Genomic DNA, 26936 nt, shown 5'->3' with positions numbered 1-26936 from the left:
ATTATCAACTCGAGGCGCTGCCCTATTGCCTTATGAACCTGAACCCCCAAATCCATCTGCATTTGCAAATCGCTCTGCTTTTCCTCATTGACAGTGTAATGATATTGTTCACCAAAATGTACCGCCTCAGATTGATTGCCGTTGGGTTTCTTTTGCCACCCTTCCCCTCATTCCACCTTCGTATCCGTATCCCTTTTTCATCGTTCTCAAGTTCTCAGAATTATTTACTAGGTCTCCTAATTTAGACACTGTCTGAAAATGTTAGACACCACGCATACTATCCGAATCACTGATGTGCACAGTGGACTTTCATATTGATACCAAGAATGGTGTGGGAAGATTGGGGCACAAGTGGTGGTGACTCGTGGCCTTTGAGTGCGGCCCTTCCCTATCTACATTCATCAGCGTGTAGCAGTTTCTTTTGAGGTCATTGGAGGCAAACGCAGCCCTGTGTTTTCCATGCCTCTGGCAGGTATACCTGAGACCAAAGAAAAGTCCGATCCCAGGTATTCACTTCCTTTTGCACTGCGTTGTTGTCGGTGCTGGGAGTACTGGGTGAGAATCGGCTGCCAGCTTTCAAAGTGGATCTTTTTAATAAAAAAAACTGTTCCATTGAAGAGATTGTACATGCAGCTGTTGTTTCATTACAACAGCTTACACAACTCAACCCCCATGGCAGCTGGCTCTTTAATCTGCCATGGCAAATGTGCGTTCAATATTTCACCGACTGCTTTCATACTCACCATCCAGTCTGTTGTTACAGTACACAGTGACAATGCCCTGTAAAGCATGTCAATAAAACATTTTATTAGGAGCTTGAGTTATATCAGACGTTGTTGGATAGGAACCCATCTTCAGTCAAGCTATTTTATTGCATCGTTTGAGATACTTTATTTAATTTGAGGGCTTTTAGGCGTCGAAGGCTAATTTCCCCCCAAAATTAACCCCCCCCCCCCCCACAGTTTATTTTACTGTTAGTCTAAAATCCCAACAGAACTGCTGACTCCAGAGCCCACTGTTGATACTCATTACACTGATCCAAATGTCTCCTACATAACTTTAATGTGGTGGAAACTTGTTATGCGCTGTAAACTGTATAGTGGCTTTTTAACTTCAGCATGGAGATTGCCAGTTATTGCCAAGTTGCTGGTTACAGTTAAACCCGTATACTTGCAACCCTGATGTGGCACAGGTGTAACACACCCCGCTGACTAGAGCAAGAAGAATGGAACATTTATTTCATCTTGGTCAGATAATGTATTTCATGCCTCAGTCATTCAATGGAAGGAGGTGAAAATCCTTGCATTTATGTAGCACCATTCATGACCTTGATGTCCCCAAACACTTTACAACCAATGAAGGACCTTTGAAGAATAAACACTTCTATTTTAAAAATATCAGCTAATTTGCACGTTGCAAGGTCCCACAAAGAACAGTGTTATCATGGCCAGATCATTTTTATTTTGAAATGTTAGGGTAAGTATTGACCAGGACACAGGAAAGAATTCCCTTGCTACTCTTCAAAGAAATGCTGTGGCATCTTTCATCCAAGGGAGGGAAGACATGGTCTCAGTGTAACGTCTCTTTTCCAAAAGACGACCTGTCAAACAGTGCTGGCGTGAATGAAATGAAAAAATGAAAATCGCTCATTGTCACGAGTAGGTTTCAAATGAAGTTACTGTGAAAAGCCCCTAGTCGCCACGTTCCAGCGCCTGTTCGGGGAGGCTGTTACGGGAATCGAACCGTGCTGCTGGCCTGCCTTGGTCTGCTTTCAAAGCCAGCAATTTAGCCCAGTGAGCTAAACAGCCCCATGCGCTGTGATGTGTCACTGACCTGTATAGACATGAAAGGAGCCAGGCTTGGTTGCCAGCTAATGTTAGTTGATTCCCACAGCAGTCAGGTACCTACAGTTGGCCTAAGGATCCTTTGACTGGATGTTATTTAATGACTCTTTTTCACTCACCAATGAAAATGACTGTGTATTAAATTGTAGCCCCAAATTCTGTACACCAGGACAGAAGTTTTTTATTGTAATCTTTCTGAGTAAAGAGCTGTTTGGTCCATCAAACTGTTTTTGATTTAGGATTAGTGGTTGGCAGTGCTGCATCACAGCTTCACGGACCTGTTTTCAACTCCGGCCTTGGGTGACTGTGTGGAGTTTGCACACTCCGGGTGCTCCGGATTCTTCCACAGCCCAAAGATGTGCAGGTTAGGTGGATTGGCCATGATAAATTGCCCCTTCGTGTCCAAAAGGTTAAGTAGGGTTACTGGGTTCCAGGGATAGGGTGGAGATATGGGCCTAGGTAGGGTGCTCTTTCCGAGCGTCGGTGCAGACACGATGGGCCGAATGGCCACCATCTGCACTGTAAGGATTATGATGATGATTACACCCTTTACACACGGGTTAAATTATCCTTCGTTACTGTCGGTTTAGAAGGTCTGCAGAAGGAGGACTTGTAAACGTAGTGGCTTCTACACTAAGAAACTTGAACTTGGACAGCACGGTGGCGCGGTGGTTAGCATTGCTGCGTCATGGTGCTGAGGTCCCAGGTTCGATTCCGGCTCTGGGTCACCACTGTTCGTGTAGAGTTTGCACATTCTCCCCGTGTTTGCGTGGGTTTCGCCCCCACAACCCAAAGATGTGCAGGGTAGGTGGATTGGCCACGCTAAATTGCCGCTTAATTGGAAAAAATGAATACTCCATAGTAATGATTTTGATCGTCCTTAGCCAGCTCAACTGAAAAGAGGGATTATCCTGAGAGTACCTCTCAAAGGATCCTTATTGTTACAATCAAGGAATCACATAGCGGCCTTTTGGGGGGGGGGGGGGGGGGGGGGGGGGGGAGCAGGCAGCAATTGTGCTTCAGAGCTGAATTCATTAGGCCAGTCCCACTAAGACGAGAAAGCGTGCATGCACATGTCACAGAGCCTCAGAGCCAATCCTAGGCCTGTCCCATCTGAGTCTCCACTCCATGACCACTGTTGCTGACCCACAGTTAGAGGGAACTTGCAACCCAATTGCTTGTTCTGCGACCCCATTGGTGGGTCTTGATTCACAGTTTTGTTAAGTGCTTACTTCCTAATCAGAAGGTTATGAACTATTGTCGCTATGATGCTCAGATTTAAAGGCCTGACAATGACATTTGAATGTATTCCAATGGCGTAGGAATTCCCTTTACGTCGTTGGCGGGGTGTGGAGACAATCACAATGGGAAACCCCACTGTCGTAAATCGTGTTTTGGGATTTCCGGCTACTAATACTACTATATTATCGCCAACCTTCAATGAAATGAATAAAATCGCTTATTGTCACAAGTAGGCTTCAAATTAGGTTACTGTGAAAAGCCCCTAGTTGCCACATTCCGGCGCCTGTTCGGGGAGGCTGGTACAGGAATTGAACCTTGCTGCTGGCCTGCCTTGGTCGGCTTTCAAAGCCAGCGATTTAGCCCAGTGTGCTAAGCCACCTTTTGGTGAATTCCTGCTCTTTCTGACTTGCCCACTAAACAAGTCACCAAGCAGAAACTGAAGGAAAGAATTGATACCACGTCCTCAAACACACATTTTGGCAATCACTTGGAGAGTTGGCAGGCTTAGATCCCACAGTGCCTCAACTGATAGAGGAAAAATGTAGAAGGCAAGTCGTCTGCCTGGAATAATTGGAAATGGGGAAAAGGCGAAACATTAAGATTCGGTACTGTTTGAGAAGCCAAAGTAATTCTGACTGAAAACATTTCTCTGTAGCTCCCACAGAATTCATTCTCCGAGCCAGCAACTGCAGATTTTCTCAGCTGGTTCTGGGCTTGTGTACATTTTTTACTGATGCGTGCTTTCCAACGTTCTACACTGATAAGCATTTGGAAAAGAACTCTGCAGGCTCTGCCCTGAGTTCATTACCGCCCTTCCCTCATCTGTTACACACTGATATTTACCAGACATCGCGCACAAGTCACGTAGCTCTTAATCCCTATGGGAAGACTACAGCAGCTGGAGCCAAAATCCCACTAACAAATTTAGACCGATTATTTACGCCTGACCTGTATCTTCACTAAGTGAACAGGCATTTCTCCTGGGATAACTTCTCAAAGAGCATATTCGAAAATTTGACAGTAATGCAATAGCATTGAACTAGTAGTAAACTAATAGATGGTTTTCTTGATGTCACGTGCTCCAAGGTCATGGGTACTTTTTCCATATTTGCTGTCAATACAACATGGGATGTCAGCATAATAGTGCAAAAACTTACAGCCACATATTTTTTCCCATTTTCCCCAGCATGGTTGATTTGATTTGATTTTGATTTGATTTACTATTGTCACGTGTTGGTATACAGTGAAAAGTATTGTTTCTTGCTGCACAAACAATGCATACCGTACATAGGGAAGGAAGGAGAGACTGCAGAATATAATGATACAGTTATAGCAAGGTGTAGAGTAAAGACCAACTTAATACGAGGTAGGTCCATTCAAAAGTCCGATGACTGTAGGGAAGAAGCTGTTCTTGAGTCGGTTGGCACGTGACCTCAAACTTTGGTATCTTTTCCCTAACGGAAGAAGGTGGAAGAGAGCATGTCCGGGGTGCGTGGGGTCCTTTCCGAGGCAGCGGGAATTGTAGACAGTCGATGTATGGGAGGCTGGTTTGCGTGATGGATTGGGCTACATTCACGACCTTTTGTAATTTCCTGCCATCTTGGGCAGAGCAGGATCCATACCAGGCTGTGATACAACCAGAAAGAATGCTTTCAAAGTGCTTCTGTAGAAGTTGATGAGAGTTTTAGGTGACATGCCAAATTTCCTTAGTCTTCTGAGAAAGTAGAGTCATTGGTGGGCTTTCTTAACTATAGTGTCGGCATGGGGGGACCAGGGCAGGTTGTTGGTGATCTGGCCACCTAAAAACTTACTTGAAGCTCTCGACCCTTTCTACTTCGTTCCCACTGATGTAGACGGGCATGTTCTCCACTAGGCTTCCTGAAGTCGATGACAATCTCCTTTGTTTTGTTGACATTGAGGGAGAGATTATTGTTGTCGCACCAGTTCACCAGATTCTCTGTCTCATTCCTGTACTCTGTCTCGTCATTGTTTGAGTGCGTCTGATGTGGCATTTTCCAAAGAAAGGCTTTGGTAACAAAACCCACATTTGTTTTCCAGTCTTCTCCACTGTTTTGCTGCTGCTCTCAGGAGCCTCACTCATTATTGAGTCTAAAGGATGATGGTCGGGAAGCTTTTTGACTGTGAACAGCATCACACCTTTGCTAAGAACCATGTTGAATTGTGAAAGACTTATTTATTCAATTCATGTACGTTGTTACATTTTAGCATGTTGGCAAAAGGTGGAGCTGTAGGCTTAAACCTGAAGGACGACTTGACCTTGAGTGTATCTTTGCGCTTCTCAAGATATTATTTATTCTGCAATACGAATGAAAGTTGGTCGGTTCGGAGCAGTATGAGTTGGACACACATGACACCATTGCAATATTCCCTCACTGCTGCTTAAACATGCCTTTGCGCATTTATGTGTGTCCTAGAAGTACTGGACCTCAGTTACACTGTAAACAGCATCTTTAGCTGCACTTGAGCATGTTGTGTATGACAACTTCAGTGATGTAATTGAGCCAGCCTGCACGTGTAGGCTTGGCTCAAAACATACCCGAGTGATAATTCTGCTAGAAGCAGTGGCTTATTGCAGGATTGTTCAACACTTAACCAGGGGTCATTATTATTTGGGGAGGTGCGATGTCTGGGGAGAACTCAGTATCACAGCATTGTCCCGTAGAAGTGTTGTGTACATGGGGCAAATACATGTCTTGGATAATGTAAGGTGAAAAGCTAGGTCAAGAGCTTTCAGTGAGGATGATCAAAGTTAACCTACCTCACAGTCTAAAAATGTAATTATCGCATTGTGAAATATCTTAATTTTCTGGCAAAGCCCATTAGAGTAAAATAATGTCTGTAATTTATATTTGTAGGCCCAGTGGTCACAGGATGATGTGGCTACAAATGGGTCACATGTTGGGAGAGCAAAGGTTATCCCCTGAAGCACGGGCGGAGCACAAGTATGAAGTTGCTGCTGGGCTAGTGAATTAACTACTCTTCGTTATAAGTCTTTGTTGTCTGTGATTCGGGAACCCAACACGGTTATAATCTTGTATCTTGTAAATTGTATATTGGAAACACAGACTCACGTCTTTCCCTTATATTCCACCGTGTTCTCTCTTATTGAATTACAATTCCACGGCGCAAACTAGTATTCATGTATGAATCTTGACAAGACATGCATGCGAGCTAGGAACAGAAGTAGGCCATTCTGTGGCCTGCTCCACTATTCAATAAAATGGTGGTTGATCTTGATTGCCACCTCAACGCCACGTTCCCACCTCCCCTGATACTCTGCAACTCGCTTGATAGCCAAGAGCCCATCTACTTTAAAAGGGCGGTCTGTCTAGGTTATTTTTCTGTGGTGGAGTAGGAGTGGTATGTCTGATCTTGCCCTCACCTGATAACCACCTGGGTGCACTTCTAAATGGTGTCAATGCAAAGCAGGTAGATCAGCTGATTTCTCCATTTTTGACACAAGTACCATTTTCATCACCTCTCTGGGTTTCACGACTCATCACTGTTCAAGTTTCAAACCTCGGACATTTCAGATGTTTCCGTCACTTTGCCGAATAAATTCATTGCGCCATCAAGGATCCTATGTTCTGGTTTTTCAAATGCCTGAGCCAACCTTCAATGCCCTGATATGTGAGGGATAAGCTCCATTAGTCAAATGCAGTGCAGTCACACTCCTGTGGAGTTGAGGCTAGGTGCATGATAAGAAACAAAATTTATAACATACTGCGCTGTTGAGATTTATTTTACCAAGAATCATTTGGCAAAAAAAAAGACATGAAAGAACTTGAAAGGCAAAGCTAATAGTGACTAACCTTGAGTTGATTATTTTCCGTTTCTATTTATTTGTTCTTTGTTTATATTTGAGAGTTTCTGAAGCTGTTGCTTACAGAAGGTTGTATATCCTACGGGCTTCTTTATGTTGGGAAATCACTTCCTTTTTAGTATTTTTGCCTGCTTAAATAAAAGAGCACAGCTAAAAATATCAAAACAGCACATTCTACCCATGTTTGCATTGGTCTCACCCCCACAACCCAAAGTTGTGCTGGGTAGGTGGATTGGCCATGCTAAAGCGCCCCTTAATTGGAAAAAAAAAATTGGGTACTCTAAACTTATATTAAAAAAATATAACAACAGGGGTGACCTATGTAGCTGACCTGAGCAAGGATTTGTCCAATATTTATTTAACCTATAATTTATTTTTGTGCTTTAGAAGCCATAGGAGCCCTAAAGTGCAGAAGGAGGCCATTCAGCCCATTGAGTCTGCACAACCCTCTGATAAACCACCCTGTCTAGGACCACTCCCTCACCATATCCCTATAACCCCACCTAGCCTTTTGGACACTAAGGGCAATTTAGCTTGGCCAATCCTAACATCTTTGGACTGTGGGAGGAAACCCAGAGCACCCGGGAAGAAACCCGCGCAGACACAGGAAAAACGTGCAAACTTGACACAGACAGTCACCCAAGGTTGGAATCGAATCCGGGTCCCTGGTGCTGTGAGGCAGCAGTGCTAACCACTGTGCTGCTTCAGCACCCCTGGCTAATGAAGATTAAAAATCAGCCATGCTCCTTATCAGTGTCTAATGACCCGTGCTGGAAAATGTTTGGTGAAAACAAGGCCCGTGTTGTCTGTTACATTCTCAAATGGTAGCCTGCTGGAAGTCACTGGGTGAATTATCTGCCCCCCAGCCACGTGTTTCTTGGCACACCGTCGCTGGCAGTGGGAGTCTCCGTTTCCAACGTTGGCCATTGTGATTTTCCATTGTAGCAACCCCGCTGGGGGTGGGGTTGTTGCCGGAAGAAGAGAGAATCCCATGGGCGGCACAGTGGTTAGCACTGCTGCCTCTGACACTGAAGACCAGGCTTCGATTCCGGCCCAGGTCACTGTCCGTGTGGAGTTTGAGCATTCTCCCCGTGTTTGCGTGGGTCTGACCACCACAACCCAAAAGATTAGATTAGAAGAGTACAGCACAGAACAGGCCCTTCGGCCCTCGATGTTGTGCCGAGCAATGATCACCCCACTCAAACCCACGTATCCACCCTATACCCGTAACCCAACAATCCCCCCTTAACCTTACATTTTAGGACACTACGGGCAATTTAGCATGGCCAATCCACCTAACCCGCACATCTTTGGACTGTGGGAGGAAACCGGAGCACCCGGAGGAAACCCACGCACACACGGGGAGGACGTGCAGACTCCACACAGACAGTGACCCAGCCGGGAATCGAACCTGGGACCCTGGAGCTGTGAAGCATTTATGCTAACCACCATGCTACCATGCTGCCCATTGCTACCATGCTGCCCATAAATGTTCAGGATAGGTAGATGGATCATGCAGAATTGCCCCTTAATTGGAAAATAATAATTGGGTACTCTTTTTAAAAAAAAAAAGACAAGAGAATCCCACCTGCAGAGAATGCACCCCACTAGGCTCAGAGAAGAAAATTAGACTTCGAGGCAACATAACAGCTTACCCAGAGCAAGTACAGTTGAAATAGAGACATTCAGAATAACCAATTACTGAAAGAAAAGTAGTTTCAAGCCATGACAGGATATGTTTCAACCTGGTCCCTGGGGTAAGGAGTTTGTCTCACGATGAATGGCAGACTAATTCATGTCTATATTCCCTACAGTTTTGAAGAATTGACGATCTTGTTGAAACGTACAAGATTCTGAAAGGGATGGACAGAACGGATGCAGAGGTTGTTCCCCTGGCTGCAGATATTCAGAACATGGGGGCAGAGTCTTGGAATAAGGGGTCAATTGTTTAGGGCCAAGTGGAGGAGAAATGTCTTCACTCGTGGTGTTGTGAATCTCTGGAATACTCTATCCCAAAGGGTTATGGATGCTCCATTATTCAATAAATTTAAAGCTGAGCGAATCAAATTTTTGGTTTCTCCGAATAGAAGGATATGGGATAGGGGAAATGGGACTGAAGCTGGAGATCAGCTTTTCGTCCAATCCTGCTCCTCTGTTTTTTTGTTCTTAATCTTCAGTGCATTGAAATTCATTGAAATTTAATCTGATGCTTGGTGTGTGAGCCAATTTGTTTAGAATTTTCAAATTAGTTCATTGCAGATGACAGCTGGTTTTCTTCACAGTTCTGTGTAATATTGGGGAACCCAGATTCAAACAGAACAGGTGAAAGTTGTGAACAACAAACTGCTGAAATTTCATCTGTGTCAGTGATGGTCACAATCTGCCTCTTTGGTGCTCACGGTTATAGTATCTAGCAGAGGTTGATGCTCCCCCCTTCCACATAGAGAAAGAAAGGCTTTCAGCGGGATTCTCCGCTTTACGCTGAAATGACCCGACGCCAGCGTGAAAACCGGCACGAACCACTCCGCCGTCAACGGCCCCCGAAAGTGAGGAATTCTCCACTTGCTCGGGGTGAGGTGGACGCTGGAGGGGTTCGCGCCGGAGGGACTGCGCGAGTTCGCGCATGCATGGAACCGCCGCCGTGTTTTGCCACATGCGCAGGGGGGGTTCTCTTCTCCGCGCCAGCCATGGTGGAGCCCTACAGGGGCCGGCACGGAAGGAAGAAGTGCCCCCGGGGCACAGTCCCACCCGTAGACGCTCCAGCGCATGCGCAGGCTTACGCCGGCCAGCAAAGTCTTTTCGGCCCCGGCGGGCGTGGCGCCAAAGGCCGTTCACGGCAGCCGGTGGAGCGGGGACCACTCCGGCGTGGGCCTAGCCCCTGAGGGCTTGGTTCCTAAAGGTGCGCACCTCTGCACCTTTGGGGTGGCCCGACGCCGGAGTGGTTCACGCCACTCCAACACGCCGGGACCCCCCCGCCCCGCCGGATAGGGGAGAATCCCGGCCCAGGTGTCCATAAGTGCTTCCTTGCAGTAAAGCACTTCTGAAGTGTGATTTGTGTTTTTAATATCGGGATACACGGAAGCCAGTTTTCACAGACTGAGGTCCCACCAACAGCAGTGAGATAAATAAATGTGTTAAAGGGGCTATTGGGCGGCACGATAGCGCAGTGGCTAGCACTGCTGCCTCACGGTGCTGAGGACTGGGTAACTGTCCTTGTGACGTTTGCACATTCTCCCTGTGACTGCATGAGTCACAACCCAAAAAGCAAAAAGATGTGCAGGGCAGGTGAATTGGCCACACTAAAACATTTTTCAAATGTAAATTCAGAGTACCCAATCCCTTTTTTGCCAATTAAGGGGAATTTAGTTTATTAAAAAGGGGCTATTGCGGAATAAAGTTGGCCAGGACACCAGTAAAACTCTTCCTGTGGATCTTCAAAAGGTGTCCCACCTTCGCCGGGTTCCCTGGACAGGAAAGCCGTATACAACGCTGTAGACTTCGGCGATACCAGAATATTCCAATGGCGAGCTGCCTTCATCATCGGAAAACCCGGGGGGGGGGGGGGGGGGGGGGGGGGGGGGGGAGGATTGGAGGCGCAAATTCCCAGCCGCATCTCATCTGAAAGACTGTACTTACGACAGCTCAGCGTTGTGCTGAGTATCAGTATAGATTAGGTGCACAAGTTGTTGGAATGGGCACGAAAACATGCCTCTCTAACTTGGAGGTGAGAGTACTTCCACGGGCTGGGGTGTGACAATCGTGATTTGAATCTTTGTGTGCAGCCTCACAATTTCACTCGAAGTGGTAAACAGAGAAACTGTTTCCCGAGTTATTCCCCTTGGTGTTCCTCTTCAGTCGCTCGGCATTTCAAACTTATTTTGTTCTCTGATTCAAAGCCACAGAATCACAACTCAGTTTGGTGAATGTCAGCCGGTGTGTGTTTCTTTCCCGAACATTTCTTCCTCCATTGTCAGTAGGTTTTAAGGAAATGTGTAATAACAGTTTTTCCTTCCCTCCCACAGTAATTCTGAATGTCTAGATCTTGCCATGATTCTGTAGCTTGCCAACAGCTGTAAAGACTATAATCAAGGAATTGAGACAGGGATTTTGAAGTGGTTATGTTGACTGATAACTGGAAAATGCCGGCCTCGAGATATTAATCTAAGCGATGGCTCCCCACTTGTACAAAGTTCTGGATACTTGCTTTGTTACCGTTGAGCATTTGACCCTTGGGCTCCAGACTTAAGAAAACATTCCATTATAAAGGGTATTCCCAGTTGGTCGATTATCTTGGTAGGCTGTAAAGATGGCTGAAGTTTCAGAAAGGAGGTGTAACAAAGCCATGGAGAGATTTGATGAGTGGAATGTGAATTTAGAATTTCAGCTATTAGTGGACAGGGAGCCAATGTAAGTTGGTAGTTCCCCAGGTTTATCCCTCTTCCTGTTTCCCGAACGAAGATGCAATTCTGGTTCTCTAGCACCAATTCCAAATGTAAGGAGGATTAAAAGATGCCCGAGCCCTCCATTGTTTCCACCCTTGCTTCATTCAGAGCGGGGGATGGGTGCTATGGTCAAGAGTAGGGTATGGTGTGGCATGATGGAAAATAGGAGAGAAACTAGAGAAAGGTATAGGGCAGGGCAAAAAGTTCCAGGGGGGCTTGGCTTGGCAACTGAATGGGATGGCCTTATTTATGGTGCCAAAACAATTCTTGAGCTTCTTGCTCTTGTTGGTGGACGGGAGAGGGAATTAAGGAGACTGTTACATAGTGGAGAGCAAAAGCAATCCTGAATGATGCTGGAGTTGTGAGCATTATTTTGTCACAGGAGATCCGGGGCTGATGGCGCTTGATTTGGTCCACCCAGATCTGGTAACGAATGCCTGAACCAGTTGTGCACCATCAGCATTCAAGTCTGTGCCCCCTTGGGCTGACGGATGGGAGCCTTCAGAGGAGAATGGCCGAGGAGGGGGAGAGTTAGGAAGCATAGGTAAACCAGTGAATAGATTGACAGGTGCTGGAGTTATCTGGCTGAATTTCAATTATAATATATTACTAATTGTTAGCAATTAAAAATGAATAGAACAATAGAATCTGAAGTTAAACCAATAGAAGAAGCCAGGAAAGATCTAGCAGAGGATTGTGCCTTTAGTAGAAATAGCACCTAAATCATCCAATGATAACTCTTTTAAAAATTACAGAATATTGAAAATAAATGGCAAGTGTAATAATTTTATTCTGTTGTACAAAGCATAGTAAAATTGTAAAAAAAATGTACTAAATATAGTTCGGCTGTGAAAGTCATGAAAACATGATGGCCGACTTACAGCAGTTCATGTTGTGTTTCTGTACATTTGTTGATGTTTTCATGATGGAAATCAGATGAGGATTGGAGAAACTGTAATCCGCATTCCCCAACCCACTCTCTCTTTGAATGTAATTCTCTATAGCGAGTCGGATTTACTGGATGACAATTCAATGTCCAGTGGTCAGCTTCTACTTGCTGTATAATACTTGCCAAAAACACACCTCAGTATGCCTCCTGACTGTCTCCAGTTCCTTCAGCCTATAATTGTTATAGTTCGTGTGAACTGAGTGCAGTGAAAAAGTAAAATGTTGTTGAATTCCTCCTTTTAGATTTAAATTCAGACTGTTTTCTTTTATTTTGTATTTCAGCCATTGAAACACAGAGTACTAGCTCAGAGGAGATTGTGCCCAGTCCACCTTCCCCACCCCCTCCTCCACGTGTATACAAACCCTGTTTCGTCTGCCAAGACAAGTCATCAGGCTACCACTATGGAGTCAGCGCTTGCGAAGGATGCAAGGTACGAGATAAGACCTGAGGTATTTTCACTTTGCTCTGCCAGAGTCAGGAGGGTGGCGCAATAATACCTCCCCCGATTGCTGTTTTTCACTGTTTATTTTTCCAACCACTGCCAGTACCTCCCAGGGCACCAGTCAGAAAGGGTGCTGGTGAATCAATGGGAGCACCTGAGCCTCACAGAATGGTGGTTCCCTGTCATCATGGGAATGAGGAGAGTTGACCTGTGAACAGTTTTGATCCCCTTATCTAAGGAACGATATACTGGCATTGGAGGCAGTCCAAAGAAGGTTCACTGAACAGCCAAAACGGCAACTTGTCCAGGCCCCTGCCCTGTCCCTGGAAACGCATTGGGAACACCTCACTCTTTCCCACGTTTAGTCTGTACCCTGAAAAAAGTCAAATTTACTCACCATCGCCATAATCCTACTCAGACTGGAGATAAGATCCATTACATATAACAACAAGTCGTCCTCATATAGGGACACTCAGTGTTTCAAACCCCTCCTCTCTATTCCCCTCCTCCTTGCCAATGCCCTTAGCGCAATCGCCAGCGGCTCAATCGCCAATGCAAAATGTAACGGGGAGAGTGGACATCCTTGCCTTGTACCCCTGTGTAAACGGAACTACCCCGAACTTGTTGTGGCAGTGCGGACTCTAGCTGAGGGGGCCCTAATGCAGGCAATGAACCCTGGTCCAAACCCAAACCAACCCACTACCTCAAAAATACTCGCATTCAACCCAGTAGGACGCTTTCTCCGTGCCCATGGAAATTATTACCTCTGTTTCCTGACCAGTCGGGGGCGTCGTCGCTACATACAATAACCTCCATATATTGGCCGACAATTGTCGCCCCTTCACAAACCACGTCTGGTAATCGGCTATTACCCCCGGCAAACAATCCTCCAAACGTGTTGCCAACACCTTAGCCAGCAATTTCGCATCAGCATTTAATATTGATATAGGCCGATAAGACCCATACTCTTTGGGATCCTTATCTTTTTTCAAAATTAGCGAAATCGAAGCTTGTGCCAACGTGGGCGGAAGCTCCACCTGGGCTAACGGATCATTGAATATTTCCATTAAATGAGACCCCAGCTCCATTGCAGACTTTTTCTAAAATTCCACTGGGAATCCATCTGGGCCTGAAGCCTTCCCAGACTGCATTGAACCAGTGCACCTCAGCACTTCCTGCAACCCAAGTTGGGCCTCCGACCCTTATGCTTTTCCCTTCTCCACTACTGGGAAATCCAAGCCGTCCAAGAACTGTTTGTACTTGGCTCCGAGCTGTACAGCCCAGTAAAAGGCCTCAAACACCCCATTTACCGTACTTGGGCCAGAGACCACCCTGCCCCCGGGGTCCTTTATTTGCCCAAACTCCCTTGAAGCTGCCTGCCGTCTCAACTGGTGTGCCAACAACCTACTGGCCTTCCCATGTTCACAGAACGCCCCCCACCCGTACCCAATGCAACTGGTCAACTGCCTTTCACCCTCTCCAGGACAGCCCTAATTGGTTCTGCCACTCTCACCAAGTCTTCAGTGACCACCTGCCTTTGCTTTTTAAATTTGGCCAATAGGAACTCATCCATCTTGTCAGTATTACACAAGAACATTTGGTTAGTGTGTGCAAAGTAATTATGAGACTGCTACTTGTAAATGTTTGCAGATGCTATTGTAAGAGATTTACAATGGAAATGGCACTTAACCCTTACACTAAGGTGATCACCATCACCACATGGCTGGTATAAGAATGATCTATATGTTATTTTTCCCTAGTTAAACCTGCAGCTTACACTCCTCGAAGGTGGTGGTTTCAAATTAAGCTTGCGAATTGGGCTGACACCATATGCTGACACTCCAGTGCAGTAATAAGGAACAGCAACACTGTTGGAGACGCCATCCTTAGGATGAGGTGTTAAACTATACCTTGTCTGACTGTTCATGCGGGCATTCCAGATTAGATGGCGCCATCCAAAGACAGCCAGAGCGTTATTCTGGCCAACATTCTTTCCTCAGCCAAAAATAAGTCAGCTGATCATTTCTGGGATCTTGCTGTGTGCAAAATGATTGCCATATTTATCTCCATAGCAACAGTAACTGAGCTATTAATTGTACCTGTAGTGATTTAGGATTAATGGGGCAGGCACAATATAATCCAAGTTCTTTCATTTATTCTGTGTCGTAGCATTTGACAGAAAGTATGTTTGTCTTTCAAGAAGTGATCTTTCAGACCCATTCACCATGCTTTTTGCTCCCCTTCCCTTTGAGACAAAGGATTAATGTAACCAAGCCCCTGTCACACGCAAGGTGAACGATGAAAATAAAATAAATCCCTTCAGCTAGAGACGTAGAAACGAAATCCCTTTTTATTTGGCCATAATAATAACTGTGAGGTGGATTTCTACAAAAGCAGCAACGTGGTTTGTTGAATGAAAGAAGAGTAAAAATTAAGATTCTTTCCAAGTACTTAATCTCATGTCTCATTTATGGAGTTGAAAGGGAGACATTCCTTTGGTTTATGGAGTCTTTCAGCGATTTCCTTTGGGGCAGAATCCGCTTTGAGCCGCCATTGGCGGATTTACAAACAGTGTTAGTTCTTGGCAAACACCTCAACAACACTGTGGTTCAAGTGCAGGAGCAAAACCTTCATGTAAGCATTGCACTCGGTACATTGTTGATGAAGCTTTGAATCTTTGAGTTGAATGGTGCCAAGTGATGCAATTACTTTAGATTGAAGTGGGGGAGAAGTGTGACTGTAGGAGGTTTAAGTAACAAGAATGTTAGGAAGTTATTTGTAGTTTCCTAAGTAACTGGGCATGGTTTTGTAGTCTAATTTATCTGAGTTTCTCCTCTGGCACAGTTCTCCGACAACTCTGCCAAAATGCTTTGGAATAAAAGTCATGTTAGATTCTGATGTCTGTGGAACAGGTTTCTGCTTTTAATAATTGAAAGTATTGTTGGCTTGTACATTCAAGTGTTAACTGTAAACTTTCTGCTCTTAATTGCTTTATAGTGTAGTTTATGCCAAATTGCCAGTATTAAGAATAGAATGGGAGTTTTTTTTAAATTTATCACTTTGCGGTCGACTTGGCAGGTTCGAGTTCCTTCAATAGTTTAATGAAGATCCTCGCTCTGATCAGCTAATTAACTTGGGTTGGCCTCTGCTGGGTTGCTTGTAGGTTACTTAATCTGGCTTCAGATCCCCTGCATTTGAGAGAGAAGAATCAGCCAGAGTTTTCACCCCTGATCACTATCCAGGGACCTAGTGGAGTCCCACAAGGATCGATCCTGGTCTCATGTACACTGATCATCAGTGGCCGAATCCAAAAATACACCGGGTTCCACGTGCTCACTGACGATTCCCAACGTGACCTCCCCACCACTTATAACACCTCTGCTGCCTCTGGGTTGCCAGGCTGCTTGTCCAATATCTGACATTGGCAAACATGAAGTCAATGTCTTCCCACCCATTACAAACTCTGGTTCCTGAGCCACTGATTCTGTCGTCGTGTCTCCCCCCCCCCCTCCCCCCCCCCCCCCCCCCCCCCCCCGGCGTGGTCACTGTCTCAGGCTGAATCGGATGGTTTGTCCGCAACTGCTGCATTTTATTTGACTCTGAGCTGAGCTCAGCTTCTGATGCTATGTCCTCACCGATCACAAGGAATGCTTGCCCACTGCCAATTCTGTAATGTTGCCTATCATCTGCCACTACTTGAACTCCTCCAAAATTCTGATGCTCATCCATTCTCCCTGTTCTCACTGTATCTACGGCTCACTCTTGATCATCTTTTCAAAAATCTAACATTTGATGTAAGTGAGATTTTCTCAACTGTTCAGTGATCATTTATACTTAATTAGCCCCATGCAATAAATCTTGATTTGTTTAAAGTTCTGAGTAACAGGGAAAAGTTATTTCCATTACCCTCTGCTATTGTCCAATTACAACGTTGCAATTTTCCACCATCCAATCACCCTGCTGTAGATCACAATCATTTTCCTTCCTCAGTTTGTCCACGAATCCTCAACCCACTGACCTTCATCAGATACAGCTCCTCGGGTGCCAGAGAATTTGGGCACCTTGCCTTTGTGCATATTCTTCACAATGAAACCTAAACAGTGACTTTAAGCCGTCCATTCTCTTTTTGAGAACACTTATTTCGTAGATGATGTGCGCCTAATGTTCCCAAAGTGCACGGCAGTAGTAGGATGGAGATCTGCTATTACCTGCAGATGCAGAATCCTCAGCTAGGGCGCCAGGAGGGTGACTAAATAGAAACCAGATGCAAGATGAATCCACTCACACATTGCTGTGACCGCATTAACTGAAGCTTTGACAAATACATGGTGCCGGTATCTTCCAGACCCCTATGACGTTTTTTTTTTAAGTCTCTTCAACTTCTGACTCCATGGAAATGACCATTTTTCTTATGTTTCCAACTCTTGAGTTTTTTTTTGTACTGTCTGCTGACCTTTCCCATAGTTTGGCACATTTGCCTTACACATCTAAACACGGTAGCACAGTGGTTAGCATTGTTGCTTCACCGTTCCAAGATCCCAGGTTCGATTCCCCGCTGGGTGACTGTCTGTGCGGAGTCTGTACGTTCTCCCCGTGTCTGTGTGGGTTTCCACCGGGTGCTCCAGTTTCCTCCCACAGTCCACAGATGTGCAGGTTAGGTGGATTGGCCGCGCTAAATTGCCCTTAGTGTCCAAAATGATTAGGTGGATAGGGAGCAGGTTGTGGGCTTAAGTCGGGTCCTTTTTCCAAGGGCTGGTGCAGACTCGATGTCCGAATGGCTTCCTTCTGCACTGTAAATTCTATTATACTATTCCCTTTCTTGAGAGTAAGACTTAAAATATCACAATGCAGAAAAATCATAGAAACTCCAGCATGAAGAAGGTATTTTTAGCCCTCGTACCCGTATTGTTGTTAGTTCTTCAAATTCATCAATCTACTCTTTTTTTTAAAATATTTTTATTCTCCTTTTTCACATTTTCTCCCGAATTTACACCCACCAACAATAAACAATAATCAGCAACAGATATGTCAATCCCCATAACAATAACAATGATCCCATCCTCCCACCAACCCCCAAACATCAGCCTGCATGTCTACATAAACAAATGACAAAAAGGAATCCGGGATTACCCATAGTCACCCTTAATTCCCCCCCTCCGCCCCAACTAATGTTCGATGTTATCCAGTTCTTGAAAGTGCTTAATGAAAAATGCCCATGAATTGTAGAACCCCTCCGTCCTTCCCCTCAGTTTAAACTTAACCTTTTCAAGGGTCAAGTATTCCAACAGGTCCCCCCGCCACGCCAGGGCACAGGGTGGAGAGGCTGCTCTCCATCCCATCAGGATCCGCCTTCAGGCGATCAATGAGGCGAAGGCTACAACATCTGTCTCCGCACCCGTTTCCAACCCTGGCTGGTCCGACACCCCAAATATGGCCTCCCGGGGACCCGGGTCCAGTTTCATGTGCAGCACCTTGGAAATTACCCTAAAAACCTCCTTCCAGTATTCCTCTAGCTTTGGACAAGACTAAATCATATGAATGTGATTAGCCCCCCCTCCCCCGGCAACATCTTCTACTCCTTCAAAGAATCGGCTCATCCTCGCCTACGTGAGGTGAGCTCTGTATACTACCTTCAGCTGTTGCTAGTGCTGTCAGTCCCGACCCCCTGCACAAACTCTCCTACATTCTGACCCAGCGGGAATCAACCCCTCTGACCCAGCTCCGCACCTTCTCCACATTCGCCGCCCAGTAGTACATCAGGTTCGGGAGACCCAAACCCCCTGCAGCACCTTCCTCACTCTGGCCACCTTCCCTCCCCATATGAACGAGGTAATCCTTCGCTCAGTCTCCCTGAAAAAGGCCTTTGGCAGGAAAATCAGTAGGCATTGAAAAATAAACAGAAATCGCAGCAACACATTCATTTTAGCCGCCTGTACCCGATCCGCCAGTGACAGGGGGAGACCATCCCACCTCGCCAGATCGGCTTTCACTCTCCCCACCAAACTAGTGATGGTGTACCTGCAAAGCCTCCCCCACTCCCGGGCAACCTTCACCCCCAGATACCTAAAGTGAGTCCCAGCCCTACGGAATGGCAGCTCCCCCACCCCCGGCCGAGACACCACAAAATACTCATTCTTGTCCATGTTCAGCTTGTACCACGAGAAAGATCCAAATACTCGCATTAGCTCCAATATTCCTTCTATCGATGCACTCGGTTCCGACACATACAGCAGCAAGTCATCGGCATATAAGGACACCCTACGCTCTATTTCTCCCCCCCTCCCTGCACTATTCCTTTCCATGCTCCCGAACTTCTTAATGCGATGGCCAACGGCTCAATCGCAAGTGCAAACAACAGGGGGGACATAGGACATCCCTGCCTTGTCCCACAGTGGAGAGAAATGTATCTCGAGCTGATGTTATTTGTGAGGACACTCGCCTTCAGCTCCTTATATAATAGCTTTACCCAGTTCACAAATCTTGGTCCAATCCCAAACCGCTCCAGAACTGCCATTCTACTCGGTCAAACGCTTTCTCGGCATCCAATGCCACAACCATCTCTGATTCCTTCCCTTCTGCCGGTGCCATAACGACGTTCAAAACCCTCCTAATGTTCGAAAATAGCTGCCTCCCTCTCAACAAACCCCGTCTGATCCTCACCTATCACCTTCGGGAGGCAGTCCTCCAGCCTACCCGCCAGTATCTTTGCCAATACTTTTGCATCCACATTCAGAAGTGAAATGGGCCTATACGACCCACACTCCGTCGGATCCGTATCTTTTTTTAACAACAGTGAAATCGATGCCTGCCCCAAGGTTTGTGGCAGCGCCCCCTTCCCTATCGCCTCTTCAAACATCCCCACCATCAGGGGTGCCAATTTATCCTTGAATATTTTATAATATTCCACCGAAAACCCGTCCGGCCCTGCCACCTTTCCCGACTGCATCTTCCCAATCGCATCCTGTATCTCCTGCTCCACTATCGTTCCCTCTAATGTAGCCCTGTCCCCCTCCCCTAACCTCGGGTACCCCAACCCATCTGGAAATTCCTGCATCTCAAGGTCTCCCCCGGGTGGCTCATCCATCTACTCTAATCCAATTTTTCTTACATTCCGACAAGTCTTCCTTTCCAAATGTTTCTCCAATTCCATTTTAAGTGACTTCCTAACACCACCTGAAGAGCTTTTCAACTAAAGCATTTCATATTTTTAAATTCCTCTGCAAAACAAATTGCTTCTAACTTTGGCATTCATTCATCCAATGGTAATCTTCTTTGACTCTTTTGTTACCAATTTGCCAATTGGCCAAACATTCTCTTCCTGTTCACTAGCGTTGCTGCTGCTGCATGTACAGTAATAGGGGTTGGGAAATCTCTGAGTTGGCCCGTCCGCAAGTTTTCTTCAAGACATCTGTCCTCATTACTATCCCCTGTGTCTATGTCCAAATAACTGTTGGAGGCGAAGTGATCGTTTCTGAGTTTTGGAAAAAAAAGTGTTTGGTACAGCAGCCTTTGGCCATTTTATAATCTGAATCAGATGAGATCAAAAGCATTGTAGAACACCAAGTAATGTTTCATTGTTTAAAAAAAAACCATGTGTTCAGTATTTGCTCCAGCCAAAGTTTGCTTCCTTTCAAATTCTGCGAATGGGTGGCCTTTACAAAAGCATATTATGCAAACAAAGATCACTTTAGACTGTAACATATTCCTGTACGTACTTAGATCATGGACATCAAGATATCGCGCGTAAGACACACTGGTTGTCCCCATACCAAGAATGGTGCAAACGGGGAGATTACATTCAATTATCATTGACTACAGCCATCACAAGCATTAAACTCCATCTGCTGTCAGTCTCCTGAGCCACATTAACGTTTTCATATATTAGTGTTACCAGTATGTCAACACGAGCATGTCTGAGACATGCTCCTCAGTACATTTTCATTAAGGCAGCACGGTGGCGCAGTGGGTTAGCCCTGCTGCCTCACGGCGCCGAGGTCCCAGGTTCGATCCCGGCTCTGCCACCACCGTGTGGAGTTTGCACATTCTCCCCGTGTTTGCGTGGGTTTCGGCCCCCACAGCCCAAAGATGTACAGGCTAGGTAGATTGGCCAAGGTAAATTGACCCTTAATTGGGAAAAATGAATTGGGTACTCTAAATTTATTTTTAAAAAGTATATTTTCATTATCCATTCAGCATACTATTTGCCTCATGAACAACATATTACATTAACAAACGCCAAGATCATGCAACACATGATCTCAAATAGAAGCCATTCAGGCAGCCTTATCGAAAGATTGACAAGTATCCAGATGTCTATGATTAACACCCAGTGATGGTCCCAATGTTTTAAGGTACTGACCCGGTTACAAACTACGTGCTCCTTCAATATCGGCATAGACGCAGCCATCACAAGATGAAGCAGCAAACTATTGCTAGGACGCATGTCTAACTTTCTCTGGATTGTATATTGATTGCTGATTGAATATGCTTTGGTGTTATTCCTAGGTGATTTATGTTTCTTTGTGATACGTTTACCCTTTTTCCTGAACCTGGTCAGGAAAACTATTAAAGGCTGCAATAAAGGGTAGAAAATCAATTGTGGCTCTTCTGAAAAGCCCTTGAATGGGTTAATCTGCAAAATATACAGTTGACAATTTTCTGATTTCCTTCTGCCGCCACAGGGAGTGTAGTTATTCAATCTTCGCTCAAATTAAGTGAAAACACTTAAAGAAAATCTCTTACAATAGCCTAATTTTATTCGGCACTGCAATTTAGCAAAATATTGATCAATAAATATTTTTTTAAATATAAATTTAGATTACCCAATTAATTTTTTCCAATTAAGGGGCAATTTAGTGTAGCCAATCCGCCTACCCTGCACATCTTTGGGTTGTGGGGGCGAAACCCACGCAGACACGGGGAGAATGTGCAAACTCCACAAGGACAGTGACCCAGAGCCGGGATCAAACCTGGGACCTCGGAGCTATGAGATCAATAAATATTCAAGCAAATCTCTTAACAATTGGGAGACTAGAAATAAGGAATAAATTATTTCTTAACTGTGGAATTTTTGAAAACTTTAGGAAAGATGGATGGTAAAGTCAGCCACCCCAAAAGCTTCAAACGTCCAGGGCGGGATTCTTCGACCCCCCGCCGGTCCAGAGAATCCGCGGGGGGCGGCGTGAATCCCGCTCCGACGCCGGCTGCCGTATTCTCCGGCTCAGGTTTTCGGGCGGGGACGGAGATCACGCCATGCCGGCCGGGGTCCGTTAGCAGCGGTCCCCCCGGCAATTCGATAGGCCGAGCGGCCATCGGTTTCTGGCCAGTCCCGCCGGCGTGAATTGGACATGGTCCCACGCGGCGGGAACTGGCTGATAGGCCGGCTGGTGCGGTCCTCGGTGGGGCGCGGATGGATCCGACGCCGAGGGGTCCCCCACGGTGGCCCACGATGAGGGCCCACTGATCAGCGGGCAGGCCTGTGCTGTGGGGGGGGGGGGGACTCCTTCCTTCCGCGCTGGCCCCTGTAGGGGTCCGCCATGGCCGGCGCGGAGAAGACATCCCCCTGCGCATGGGCTAGAATACGTTGGCCGGCCTACACATGCACGGAACCACGCCGGCGGTTCTGCGCTTGAAACTAACTTGCGCCGGCCCTTTGGTGCCGGCTGGCAGGGTGCCAACCCCTCCGGTGCTGGCCTAGCCCCCGGAAGTGCGGAGGATTCCGCAACTTCCGGTCGGCCTGACGCCGGAGTGGGTCACGCCGTTTTTTACGCCGGCATCAGGCCATCGCGGGGATTCGGGAGAATCCCGCCCCCAGTGTGCAAATTTAAGTAAGTGATACATTAATGGAATGTGACTTGATTTAAAACAAGACATCCTGTAGCTGAGCTCCAAACCTTCCTTTCCACTCTGTTTTAACTCCTTGTGTGGTTAATGGTGGTGTAAAATATCTCCTGGGTGTATCATAGATATCATAGAATTTGCAGTGCAGAAGGAGGCCATTCGGCCCATCGACTCTGCACCGGCTCTTTGAAAGAGCACCTTACTCAAGGTCAATACCTCCACCCTATCCCCATAACCCAGTAACCCCAGCCAACACTAAGGGCAATTTTGGACACTAAGGGCAATTTAGCATGGCCAATCCACCTAACCTGCACATCTTTGGACTGTGGGAGGAAACCGGAGCACCCGGAGGAAACCCACGCACACACGGGGAGGATGTTCAGACTCCACACAGACAGTGACCCATGCTGGAATCGAACCTGGGACCCTGGAGCTGTGAAGCAATTGTGCTATCCACAAGCATCAATTTAACTTCAAATAAAAGTTGCACAAATATTATCACAGAATTAATGCATGATTTGCCCAAGCCAAGCACATGAATTCTATCAAAATAAATTCCAGCCTGAAGTCAGTCATGCCTGCTCCACTTTGATTTCTAGTTCTCAACATTATCAACATAGGCAGAAATCCTTTCCCCAGCCGTTACCATTTCTACCATGATCGACAATATCATAAGCTGACTGTACAGTTATAAAGAACTTGCAGGAAAGTTAAAACATGCAGAAAGAGTTAACTTCCTTTATTTCTGTGAAACCCAATTCTATTACGGGAGACAGAATTTTAGCTCATCACACTTAAAAGAAAACAAAAAGTGTTTCCTACTTATGCACCATCTGTACACAAGGCCATACCTTCGTTTGATTCATATTAATCTCCATTTTTTGTAAAATCCATCATCCTCTTGTAGTTGAAAGGTATTCAAAACGCCTTATTTAACTCGATCTGCTGTGAGCAGGTAAATCTGACGTGGGTTCGGTCAATACAGAACAATCAGGAAATGTCTGTGTCTTGGATGGCTGAAGATCTTCCAGGACTTCACCAGATTCGAGTCTTTTTTCATCAGTCACAAGACACTCTTTAAGGTACACTGCGAAACTTAGTTCAATGTGGATTAATTGTTAACTGTTCTAATTTCCTTAAAAATAGACCAAAATGAATGAGATAAAGGAGGACGATCTTGAATCTCCTAAGAATTTCACCCTAAGGTGAACTTCATTCATGCCTTGCATTTAACTAGGCTTTATCAGATGTAAACTGCACTCAAATTCTCCAACATAAGAACTCCAGTCACTTTATTCATACATAACAATTCACTACTTATGTAGCCTAATAAAGCTTAACGTATTGATTCCCTGTTATAAAACAGAGGTTCCAATTGTTTGGTAACAGTCCTATGCCTCAAACGAGACACTGTTTTTTATTAGTTTATGGTGGTCAGCCACAGATAACCCATATTCATAATTTAGGAATTTGATCAGTCTGTAATTTCAAGTCGCTTTGCATCTAATTCAATTTAAACTCGAAAGCTGAGGGACTCCGATTTCAAAACAGCAAACACATAAGAAAATATAAAACCGCACGTGCATCCAACCTCTTCCTGTAGACTCACAATTCCAAAGTCATCCTCCTTTTTATACCTTAGTGGTAACATCAGTTATTGCCAATTAAGGAAAATGTAATTTGTTACCCTAAGTGTTTTTCCTCAACCTGTCCTTGAGGTTATGGCTAATCTCTATGTTCTTACAGTATCTTATATTGTGTTCCTACAATATCTTACATTGTTTCACAAATCTACATAGTTTCAGTAGATTTTTTTGTTTAATTGCAAAATTGTTCTTTGAATGACGAATCCTCACTTTTTTTCATAAATTTAGAGTACCCAATTCATTTTTTTCCAATTAAGGGACAATTTAGTGTGGCCAATCCACCTACCTTGCACATCTTTGGGTTGTGGGGGCGAAACCCACGCAAACACGGGGAGAATGTGCAAACTCCACACGGACAGTGACCCAGAGCCGGGATCAAACCTGGGACTTCGGCACCGTGAGGCAGCAGGGCTAATCCTCATTTTTAACAGTTTCACCAATTATGCTTACTGTACAGTAGCCAGTACTAAACCAGACTTGAAGGTAAACTTTAACCAGGAGAGCACAGTAAGAAGTCTTACAACACCAGGTTAAAGTCCAACATGTTCACCTGAGGAAGGAGCAGTGCTCCGAAAGCTAGTGTTTGAAACAAGCATGTTGGACTTTAACCTGGTGTTGTAAGACTACTTACTGTGCTCACCCCATCCAACGCCGGTATCTCCGCATCATGGTTAACCAGGAGAGTAATTGGATGCTGTGACTGAATTCATCATCTCTGATTTGGAAAAGAAAATGTAAACCACGTTTCCTCCTCCTGACTGTTCTCAGTGATATCTGCATGTGGGGTCATTGAGTTGCGAATCTTGTAAATTTTACCTTGTAACCGCAACCTTTCCTTTGCCATTCCACACCCCTCCTGAAAAAAAGAATCTGTCTCGCACACCAAAACTTACTATATAGTTAAGAGATTAGCTGGCTGCCAACTAAACGTGGGATTGATAGTGAGCTTTCAGTCTTTATCGATTAGCATTCAAGCGGCAGTGCCTGACCCAGCAACAATGGCTAGTATTTGTGTAATGCCTATTTTAAAAAATAAATTTGGAGTACCCAATTCATTTTTTTCTAATTAAGGGGTAATTAAGCGTGGTCAATCCACCTGGGTTGTGGGGGCGCAACCCACGCAAACACAGGGAGAATGTGCAAACTCCGCATGGACAGTGGCCCAGAGCTGGGATCAAACCTGGGACCTTGGTGCCATGAAGCAGCACTGCTAACCACTGTGCCACCGTGCTGCCCTTGTGTAATGCCTATTACATGGAAAAAATATCCCAAGGTGCTTCACAGAGGCATAGAGGAAATGGTTAGCAAATAAGAGATTTGGTGTGCTGATAATAGCTTCCTCAGAGAGGTGTCTTCACAGCTAGGATTTAAAGTGTAGAGAGGGAGGTGGCGATTCCAGAGAGTAGGTTGTAATTAACTGTATTGGGGCTGTAATCTGAGTAAAGATGTGTTTTAAATAGAAAATGCAGGGTAATTGGCTTTTTTACCATTGCGTGATGGAGGTCAGTTGTGTCAAAGGTTAAGCTATATATATTTAGACACAGCTGGAAAGCTTAGCAATGCTGAAGATACAGAGCTAATGTTCTGAGTTAGTTGAAGTTCTTGAAGTTTTGTATTATTGGTGGCTAAGGCAGGGTGACCATTTTTAGTGCCCGGAATCAGACTTAAAAGGATACCCATGTCTGGCAGGTCCATTCCTGATGCGACACAATGGCTTTCCTGACTATTTCCAGATGGGCGGTTATCTCAAAGGTTTTTTTCCCCCCCTCTTTTTTTTTCTATTGTTATGGGAGAGGTGTTTTCAGAACACCAAAATGTATCATGGAGTTCAACCAACCCTCACCTTTAATGGATTGTTGCTTTTGAAGCACACGGCTTGTTCCCCAGGTATAGGATTGCAATTATGGACAAGTGGTTTTTAAAACAAAACAATGTTTTTTCCATGAACTCAAATTAACCTTTTAAATAAACATTGGATCACTTAACACCCCTTACTTCAAAGATAACCCCCAAAATAATACACTACCCAATCCTGCAAACTGTTCCTTTACACATTCAAAAGACTTAACAAACCTTCAAAAACAGACATGAGGTTACATTCAATATATTTATAGTCTTTGGATTTGCAAACATCAACAGACCAGCTCGGTGTTTCTTCCTGCAGCTCTCAGCAAAACACACAGACACTCCCAGCTGCTCTCTCAAACTGCAACTAAAAACCCAAAACTCACCTCAAAATGGCCGAACTGAGCTCAGCTCCACCCACTCTCTGACATCACTATTTTCTTAAAGGTACATTGCTTAAACATCCATTTCTTAAAGGTACTCTCACATGACACTATAAATTTAGAGTCCCCAATTATTTTTTTCCCAATTAAGGGGCAATTTAGGGTGGCCAATCCACCTAACCTGCACACCTTTTGGGTTGTGTGGGGGGGGGGGGGGGGGTGAAACCCACGCAGACACGGGGAAAATGCGCCAACTCCACACAGACAGTGACCCAGGGCCGGGATCGAACCCGGGTCCTCGGCACCGAGAAAGCAATGCTACGGTTACCTCACAGATAATCTTGATTCACAGCGTTGGTGAATTATAAGCCATTAGATCCTGAAGCCCTGTAAATTAAAGTCATTGGTTATTTTTATATCCATTCAATGAACTTCTGTTAAACCTATTAATCCAAAGTG

The 26936-nt window shown here is 45.3% G+C and overlaps 1 protein-coding gene across 16 annotated transcripts in view; it reads left to right on the top strand.

The window, feature by feature from the left end:
• Positions 1-26936, top strand: part of raraa (retinoic acid receptor, alpha a) — a 656519-nt gene that overhangs the window by 532828 nt on the left and 96755 nt on the right. For all 16 annotated transcript variants that reach the window (XM_038778941.1, XM_038778943.1, XM_038778942.1 and 13 more), the window contains one exon: positions 12603-12751. In XM_038778941.1, the coding sequence (XP_038634869.1) occupies positions 12603-12751 (149 nt within the window). The remainder of the gene's footprint in view (positions 1-12602; positions 12752-26936) is intronic.

This window comes from Scyliorhinus canicula, chromosome 19, assembly GCF_902713615.1.
Source record: "Scyliorhinus canicula chromosome 19, sScyCan1.1, whole genome shotgun sequence".
NCBI lineage: Eukaryota > Metazoa > Chordata > Chondrichthyes > Carcharhiniformes > Scyliorhinidae > Scyliorhinus > Scyliorhinus canicula.
This window is presented reverse-complemented; position numbering and strand designations above follow the sequence as displayed.